At 60.3% G+C, this 9,500-nt stretch overlaps 1 protein-coding gene across 1 annotated transcript; it reads left to right on the top strand.

Annotated features, from left to right (window-relative positions):
- Positions 1-609: 609 nt before the first annotated feature.
- Positions 610-9,291, top strand: ALX3 (ALX homeobox 3). Its single transcript, XM_040998966.1, has 4 exons — positions 610-1,015; positions 5,948-6,264; positions 8,191-8,319; positions 8,983-9,291. Exons 1-4 carry the CDS (start codon positions 739-741, stop codon positions 9,289-9,291), a joined length of 1,032 nt encoding a protein of 343 aa, XP_040854900.1. The 5' UTR covers positions 610-738.
- Positions 9,292-9,500: the final 209 nt, after the last annotated feature.

Here is a 9,500-nt window from a genome sequence, read left to right as displayed (position 1 = left end):
ACAGAAAGTCAAGAGCACAGTCACGTAAGGATTCTGAGGCTCCACTGCTAATCAGTGCTCTCTGAGGCTCCACTGCTAATCAGTGCTCCCCAAACCCAGCTCAAATTTGCGTCCACACCACAGTCCCAATGACCCCTTCTGAGAAGCAAGACATCTGCTGGGCTGGCGTGGTGTCCAGCTGGCTCCCGGGGCAAAGAGCTGAGTGTAGTCCCCATAGCCCACGCCCTGCCTGCCGATGTGTGTGTGGGGTGGGGGGAGCCTCATCCCAGGCTGTCAGGAGAACAGGCATGGGGTTATAGAGGAGGAGGTCTATCCGCACGCTGCCTCCCCTTCTCTCCAGCAGCAAAAGCCACTGGGCTGGTATCAGGACCAAGGGTGCTGCTGGAGCCAGTCACTTACCCGCATGGGCACAAAAGGGACTCTGCCCTGAAACCGCTTTCTTCTCCTCGGCTCTCTTGCTCATGCTGCCTGGGTCGAGGGACGCTGGGCTCCGGGGTGAATTAGGGGGTTCCCGGGCTCCGAGGGGTTAACGTGCGCGGGGCCGCACGTGACGTGGATGATTCCAGCATTAAGTCAGAGGCGCGGCCCCCCATTGCCCTCGGCCCCCCAACCCCCCGCGGCGTGCGCCGCTCCCGGGGGCTCCGCGCCCCCCGCGCCCAGGTCCCTCCCCCTTGGCGGGCGCTCGCAGGCGGCGCGGGCAGCGCGGGAGCCCCGGCGGCCTGTGCGCCCCCAGCCGGCATGGACCCCGAGCGCTGCGCGCCCTTCGCCTTGGGGCCGGCGCCTGGCCCTTATGCGGCCTCTGGGGATGAGCCTTCGGGCCCCCAGGGGAACCCCGCTGCTGTGTCTCACCTGCACTCCGCGCCTCCCCGCGGCCCACGGCTGACCCGCTTTCCGGCCTGCGGGCCCCTGGAGCCCTACCTCCCGGAGCCTGCCAAGCCGCCCGCCAAGTACCTGCAGGACCTAGGGCCCGGCCCTACGCTCAACGGCGGTCACTTCTACGAGGGCCCCGCGGAAGGTAAGGCGCGGCAAGGAAGCAGCGCGCAGCCCTGACTCTCTCTCTCCGTCCTCTCTCTCTTCTGCCTTCCCACCCAGACCCCGGCGGCTTTCTTCCGCTCGCGACTTAGCTCAACTTTTTGTCCCTCTCGTCTTCTCGCCAAGTTGTCGCCGGCCAGGACCAGGTAAAAGCCAGGGCGGTACGGTAGAGTCGCCCGCGACCCCGGGCCGCAAGAGTAAAAACCAGGAGGTCGAGAAAGGGCGGAGCAGCGACCACCCGGAGCCGGGTCAGGGCTTGAGCCAAGACGCCCGAGCTCCGTCCTGCGCGGCCTGACTTGGTTTTGAACTGCCGGCAACCCGCGAGTCCCAAACCGCCGGGTTACGTTATGCTGAGCCCCGACGCGGGGATGAGAAGGGCGGCTTTTGTGTCTGATCCCGGCCGAGGGCCCAGAGGCTGGGCCTCCATCTCGAACGGCCACGTCGGGCTCTGCCCTGGGCCGGCCTCCGCGGAAAGGGCGCTCGCTGCCCGTGGGGGAAGCGCTCGGGGCGACTGGTGGGACCCTTCTCCCAGCGCAAGACGCTCGGTTATTTCTCCGACTAACCTGGCCTTCCCCCGTTGTTGTACACGGTGATGGCCGCCTTGCCGGCTTCTGGCTTCCTGGCCCGTCATGGCTGGGCCTTCGGGAGCAGCCCCGGGAGGGCCTAACCCCTGGGTACCTGGTGCTCCTGGGTTGGCGTCCAGCGCGCCAAATCCTGCCCGTCGACCGCGTCTCTGCCCGCACCTGGCGCGGGGTTTGGCACGCTGGCGCACAGCCCACTGCATCCGCTGACCTGTCGGGAGTGTCCGTGTGTGGTGCCAACTGCCGTCCGCTGCCACATCCCTATTGCCTAGGCCCAGAGTCGGCTCCTCTGAGATCCTCCCGAGCCCGCCGGGCGCCTCCTCCGCCCCGCCGGCGCCTCACCGGCTTCCATGGAGTGGCCGGGCAGCCGATGCTTTGGTCCGGCTGGGGGTCGGGGTGGAATGTATAGAGGAGAGAGGACGAGGAGGTGTGTGGGGGTCAGCGGAGGAAATGAGTGAGTCCTTAGAGCTTCTTGTCTGTGCCCTTTGAAAGAGACTCTCCTGATAAAAACCACAGTTGAGACTTAATGAGAAGCAGTTGGCCTGGCTCCTCTGATCCCAGCCAGACGGCGGCGGCCGCGCAGCGCCTACCGCACGGCCGGGGACAGGTACCATCCTGGCGCAGGGCGCTGCGCCCGGCGGGACCCAGCCTGCGGGGCTCGCGCGTCCCACAAGATCCGACCCTGGCGCCCAGAAATTAAGAAGAGTGCTGGAGCCCAACGAGGGGTCTGGGAGTGCCTCGGCAAGCTGGGATCCGACGGCGAGTAGGTGACAACGAAATGAGGAGAAAGAAATGCAAAGAATGTGGAAAACAACCAGAAAACGGGAGGCGGAAATTAAACCAAACAATCGAGGATGACTACGGGAGGCCAATGCTTGTTGGTTAGCTGGGAAGGTCGGAAACGGGAAGAACAAAAATGAAGAATGAACGAAGAAAAAAAAAAGGCAAGCGAAAAATCGAAGGAAGCGGGTCGGTCGGGGAGGAGAGAGAGAGAGAGAAGGACCAAGAGGAAGAGACCGAACAAAACGAAAGAAAGGGTGAGTCCTCTGAAAGAGTGGACACAACGGACAAGAACGGCCAGCCCCCGCTTTCCGGGGAACTGAGCGCAGGCCAAACAAGAGAAGGCGCGGCGGGTACGCGTGGGACCCGGCCGGGCACGCTGGCGGCCACTTGCCTTTCGTGCATCCCGGCGGGAGCTCCGTAGGCTGCTCTCGGCCATGCCCTGGACCGACCCCAGCTGGGCGCGCCGCACCAAACCCGGCCGCTGGGGTGGAACGGACCCCAGCTGGGCGCGCTGCACCAAACCCGGCCGCTGGGGTGGAACGGACCCCAGCTGGGCGCGCTGCACCAAACCCGGCCGCTGGGGTGGGACGTGTCTGCCCTGCACGGTCTCCTCGGTACTAAGCGGTGGGTGAACCGGGGGCGCCCAGCTTTAATTCCATGTCTTTATCACATAATCGGCACAGAGCGTTTCCAGTTTATACCAGTGAGCGCGCAGCTGCACCGCATGTGCTGCGCGATCTGGGCCGGAGCTGGGGGGCTCTGAAAAGGTTCTTTCCCTCCTGCCGTGCGGCCGGGGCTGCCTCAGCATCTCAGCAACTAGCACTTGGCCTTCTGCGGACCGGAGCTGGGTGCTTGCCTGCCCGCCGAATCAGCCACCCTGGCGCCCTCCACGTGGGGAACCAGAGGATGGGCCCTGACCGTTCCTTGCTTCTGCCCTGCCAGGACACCCATTTGTCCTTGGAGCTTAAGCCTCTGACCCCGGACATCCGGACATCCAGAAGGTGTCCCCCGCTAGAATTTTGCCAGTTAACCACGGAGCCCCAAGCCACTGCTCTCAGTGGGCCTCAGGGAGGCCTCTGTGCTGAGGCTGGACACTTCTAGTATGGGGTAGCCAGGCCTCTTCGGGGTCCTACGCATGACATTTGTGTCCACCCAGGCTTGAAACATTAGGCCAGAGCTGTGGCAGGCAAGTTTCAGCAGGCTGGCTGTGCAGGTTGCTTGGCAGTTTTGAGGGAATCCATTGCAGCTTGGGCTGACAAGGATGCAATGGATGTGCTGCTTCCCCACTGGGCCGGCAGACCTCCTTTGTGCCTTAAAGGGGCCCCAACTTCCACAGACCTGGGAGATGTTGCTGTGGTCCCTGCACTGGCAGTGCTGCAGCCAGAGGCTGTCGTCCTCCAGCACAGGTTGAACCTTCCAGCACCTGGAGCTCCCGCAGGCGGGCCGCCCTGCAGAGCAGCCACTTCCCTAAGTGCCAGGGAAGCTGTCCTCCCTTGGTCTTGGTTCTCTTTTCTTCCCTGCCTTGCCCACATTCATTCAGAAGAGAGGGGCCCTGTCCTCCAAAGACGGGAAGCTGCCCTCTACCTGAGGTCCTCTGGGCAGGTCACAGGGTGTTTCAAGGGTATGGCCCTGAGGAGTGGCCAGCTTTCTGGCCTCTAGCAAGTGCTGTCCCCTGGGCAGATGCAGAGGTGGACAGAGGGCTGCGGATGTGGCCTCACTGGCAGATAGCCGATCTAGGAGTCTGGTTGCATTCACTGCCAGCCTTGACTCTGACAGCTAGCTGACTCACTGTTAACAAGGTGAACTCCAGGGCTCCAGATTTGGCCACTTCCTCTAGGCAGGTCCCGTTAAGGTCAACAGTGAGGGTTCAGGATGCAGGTGGGCCAGTGCCAGGGCTTTGGCACTGGTGGCAACATGGAGCCCCAGCCCAGACCCCTTTTTCTGCACCCCTACACTGGGTCCCCTCATTCTTCCTCTGGCCAGAGTGTCCAGCATGGCCTCCCTATGAACCCCAAACAGCAAGATTTTTATCCCTCGACCCACTTTGAGGGCCTGTTATGTGTGTGGGGGTCCCCCTCCAGTCTGATCATTTTCAATTATTTCATTCAATTTCCATGAGTCCTTTCCCACCACCTCTCTCCTCCGAGCATCTACCAAATGGAATTAACCCTGGAACCAAAATGTGTCCGCCAAGAGCGGAAACCGGGTGGGGGAGGGTTGGGGAAGGGGCTGGGAAGCTTTCTCCACTTTGGTCTAGTTACGCTATGAAGGTGTGTGCACTGTAGCCATGAGCTATATAGATTAGGCTCTGGGACATATACATCAGGGAGCAGCTGCTTTCACAGCCTGGGTGGTCCTGGGAGGTCCCTGACCATCTTCTAGCTGGGGGACGGCAGTGGGACCTTGCCCAGCTTGTCCTCTGCAGTGCAGCAGTGACCCCAAGAAGCCCATCTCCCCTTGCCCGTGGTTTCTCCAGTGCAGCTGGGCTGCTGAAACCAGGACCCCCTTCCACCCCACCCCCAGGAAGGAGCCGCCTTTCAGTGCCAGCTCGCTGGGCCTCCTGGGGGCCAGGCCCCCACTGGCAGTGGGCCTGGGGCCAGGAAAAGGGACTGTGTGAGTCACTGGGGCGTCTTGGTGGCGTCGCCTGCCAGTCCCAGCAGACTGTTGCGGAGGGCCTTCTTCGAAGAGCCGCCACCACTGCTGGGGGTCCTAGCCCCAGGGAGAGGGCGGGGGCGATGAGGGTGACCTAGTTTTTGCCATGCCCTGAGGGTGGTGGGTGGTGGTAGGGCTCCCCAAGCTCCCTAAGTGAGGTTAACACGTCAGAGCGGGTGGGGCTGCTGGGAACCCTTCCCTCCCTGGCTGCTCCTCCCAGGCAGCTCCTGTGGAGCCAGGAGAGGGATATACCCCCAGCCTAGCCTGTCTTGCCTCTGCCCTGCTGTGGCCAGAGCTCAAGTCCTGGGCCAAACATCATGGTTTGAGGATGGATGAATGGGGAGATATTTCTCTGCCCTTTGTTCCACCCTCCCTCCCCGCCACCGGCCGGCCAAGTTGACATTGACCTGAGCCAGAGTCCAGAGGATGAGGCCCTGAGGGCAGAGGGCATGGGTGGGCACAAGGGCACGGGAGCCAAGGCCTGCAGAGTCAGAAATAGTGGGGGAGCCCTTCCTAGCAGGGGCAGAAAATGCTAACCACCCCCTCCTTGCCCCTTCCCCCATGCCCTTTCTCTTGGCACTGCCAGGGTGGCGGTCCCCACCATGGCGCCAATCTCGGCACCTCCACACCCCATGGGACGCACCACCACAGAGCACTTCCCCGAAATGAACTCCACTCTGGCCCCAGCAGATCCACCCCAGACCATGGAACACATGGTTCCCCTGGGCCCCCTCCTCAGCTGGAGGCCTGAAAATGCCAGGCTCCCCTGGGTGGGGGACAGGAAGGGTAGGGCAAGGGGAGGCGGGGCAGGAGGCGGCAGAGCTTTTCCCCTCCCTCCAGTCCGCCCACAAAAGCCCCGGGTCCCATTTCCATCCTCTTCTCTGTGTCTTCCATTGCAGCTGAAGAGAAGGCCGCCAAAGCCGCCAGCTTCCCCCAGCTGCCTTTGGACTGTCCCGGCCGCCCTGCAGACGTGCCCTCCACCTTGCAGGGCTCCCCGAGACCCTGCCTGGCCAGCCTGCGTGTCCCCCTCTCCCCGGGACTCTCCGACTCCATGGAGTTGGCCAAGAACAAGAGCAAGAAGCGCCGGAACCGCACCACTTTCAGCACCTTCCAGCTAGAGGAGCTGGAGAAGGTCTTCCAGAAGACACACTACCCTGACGTGTATGCCCGGGAGCAGCTGGCTCTACGCACAGACCTGACTGAAGCTCGGGTACAGGTGAGAGCGCTGTGGGCCAGACAAGGGGAAGTTTTGGCCACTCCTTTTCCTCCACCTGCTCCCCACTTCTGGGGTGCCCTGTTGGAGTAACAAGCTCCATGTGCAAGGACTAGCTATGTCATGTCCCAGCTGTCCAGGTGACTTTGAGGCATTTCCTTGGCTCTTGAGTCTGTTTTCCAACTGGGGACCAAGGCCTGTAGCAGGCATAGCTTAGAGAGAAACTTGAGGGTGCCAACATTTTGAAAGCAGAGCTATGCTGAGCATGGTTCAGGGCACCCTGTGGTTAGGAACCAAAGGATCTTGCTAGGATCTCTCTGGGCTGGCCACCCTCCAGGTTCTTGTGGTCTTCAGTCCTTGCCATCTCTGGATTCCTGTCTGGAAGAAGCCAGTTCGGAACCCTTCTCCATCTGACAACAAAGCCTTCCCCACAGAAGGCTCCTTGGATGGGGTTAGCTTCCCACACGGGTAGCCCTGCGCTGGGGATGAACGGGTGGACTTGGGGAAGGGGGAAGAAGAGGGAGGTCTGTTTTCTGGCATGTTAGAAATGAAGGTGGCAGGCAGGGGGCAGGTGGATGTGATGGGACAAATGTGAGGTTCTGCAGGAGTCTGGCCCAAGGGAGGGGCAGAAGGTCCTGGGGCTCCCAGCAGGAGGGATGGACAGGTGGATTTGGGGCTCCGGGAAAAAGTGAGAAAGTGACTTAAACAAGTGACTTAGGAGGAGCTGGCTTCTCATGCTCAGCCTGTGCCCTTGCAGAGTCACTGCGAGAGTGAAGACACATTCACTTCCTGCCATCTAGCACGGAAGTCTGGGGCAGCACAGCTGGCCCCTGCCTCTCCTGGGCCTTTTCAACCCTGGAACAATGCAAGGACAGCCACAAGTCCACTAGGTCTTATCGAGGTGTTTCCCTGACGGTTATTTTTTCTGGTGGGAGTGTGATTCCCACAAGGCCATACTGAGGTTAGGCACAGAGCTCAGGCGGGAGGGGTGGGGATGGGGCAAGAATCACCTGTGACGTTGGCAGGTTCCTTGGCTCCAACCTGCAGAGGAGAGAGAACAGAGAAAGGAAATCTGGGCAGGTTTATAGGTGGTGGTGGTCCTTCCCTGACCCCCACCAGGCCTGCTGCGGGATCTCTGCAACCTTGGAGCCGGAGGACCAAGGTCTACATGGCTTCATGACCGTCAGCACTCTACTGATCTACAGGGGCAGGAATTCCCATGGGGGAGTGCCAGGTACTACCGGGGTGGCTCCTTGTGCCAGCCTGGATAGCTGGGTTTTTACATACGAGTGTGCAACACACATCCACATCCGCACTCACAGCTTCTTCAGCTAGATCCTTGGAGAGCAGGGGTTGTTTGGTTTTGATATTGTCAGCTTATAGCCAGAGTGTGACACTCAACTGTTTAGTAAGGGGTAGAAATACAAGATACAGTCACTGATCCACGTTTACACAGCAGGCAGTGTATCCCAGGCAACAGATTCACCACAGACACGCATGCCAGTGTGCACAGCACACACAGACTCAGAGCTCACAAATCAGCGAGAAAGATTCCAACAGCCATAGACTATGCTGTGTACAGTGAGAGCCAGCCAGGGGACGGGGACCCAGCCTGCACTTCCATGTTAAGGTACAGGGAACTCAGGCCAGGTGAAGCCCAGCAGAGGTGGGAAGGAGCAGGGTCGCAGAGTGTGTGAGGAAGAGCTAGGATGGGAGCCTGTGAAGACAAGGACTTGAGACATCAGGGACAGCAGGGTCCAGTGCCTGGGAAGTGGCAGTTGGCAGCCAGTGGGGGCCACTCAAGATCCTCCAGCCTGAAGCTAACTCTGCAACAACAAGGGTTTATGACTGTCTCTCCCGGTGGACTCCATTCCTCAGAGCTGCTCCCATACCCCCTCCACCTTCCCAACCTATTGCCCACCCTCCCAGGTCTGGTTCCAGAACCGCAGAGCCAAGTGGCGGAAACGTGAGCGGTATGGGAAGATCCAGGAGGGACGAAACCCCTTTACAGCCTCCTATGACATCTCAGTGCTGCCCCGCACTGACAGCCACCCCCAGGTGAGACCTCACATCAGTTTGCTCTGCCTGGAGGGGTGGCCAGTAATACTCCAAACCCTGGCGAGCTTAGTGCACAGCCTCATGCAGATGTCTGCATTCTACATTGGAGTGCCTGGGTTTGAGTCCTGGCTGCACGGCTGACTGACCTATTCATGCAGACCCTTGGAGGGGGCAGTGGGATGGCTTATGTAATGTTAAGTAATGTCTCCCTTTATGAGAGACCTGGATTGAGTTCCTAGCTCATGGGTTCAGCCTGGCCCAGCCCTGCTGTTGGGAATACATGGGAAAGGTGAATCAGAAGATAAAAGCAAATAAATTGATTTAAAATGTAATATAGATAGATAGATGATAAATAGATGAGCTCTGGCTTGGGGAGGCCTGGAGCAACATCAGGGCTGTGTGTGACCTTGGGCAAATCCTTTAATTCCTGCAGATTGGGCCTCTTGCCTGCTTTAGGAATGATGCTAGCAGAACGCGAAGGAATCTGTTGAACTTTCTGTCTGCAGCCTAAGATGCTGCTGCCTTTGCCAGGGGGAGGAGGGGCTCGACAAGGACCAAGAGGGTTTTGGGAATGTTTCTGGGGCCTCCACACAGACAGCCCCTAGGCAAGGAGGCCCCCTCTGGGCCTGCCAGCTCACAAGTGCTCATCTCCTCTCTTCGCAGCTGCAGAACCCACTGTGGCCCAATCCTGGGTCTGGGAGCCCAGCGGGGCCCTGCCTCGTGTCTCCAGAGGGCATTCCCTCCCCGTGCATGTCTCCGTACTCCCACGCCCATGGCAATGTGGCTGGTTTCATGGGGATGCCAACCTCCCCTGCCGCGCACCCAGGCATCTATTCCATCCATGGCTTTGCTCCTGCTCTGGGGGGCCATGGCTTTGAGCCCTCTCCCGACGGTGACTGTAAGTCTCCAAGCCTCATCTCGCTCAGGGTGAAGCCCAAGGAGCCACCCAGCCTGCTGAACTGGACCACATGATGAAGTCCCAAGGACACACAGACGAGGCTGTCCACCCATTTTTGTTTCCCAATGTTCCCAGCCCACCCACCTCCACCCCCATGCCTGGACATCAGGACATAGCTCTGCCTCTAGGCGGCTCCAGGGAACCTGGGACTGCCACTGAGGCCCTCAGCCCCTGGCTAGCGACTTGCTAGTTCTTTGCTCCTGGAATAAGCTGGGGATGCCTG

The sequence above is a fragment of the Ochotona curzoniae genome, unplaced genomic scaffold (genome assembly GCF_017591425.1).
Source record: "Ochotona curzoniae isolate NIBS_2020 unplaced genomic scaffold, NIBS_Ocur_1.0 scaffold_1037, whole genome shotgun sequence".
Taxonomy (NCBI): Eukaryota; Metazoa; Chordata; class Mammalia; order Lagomorpha; family Ochotonidae; genus Ochotona; species Ochotona curzoniae.
Note: the sequence above shows the minus strand (reverse complement) of the source record. Positions and strands in the feature narration are given on the sequence as shown.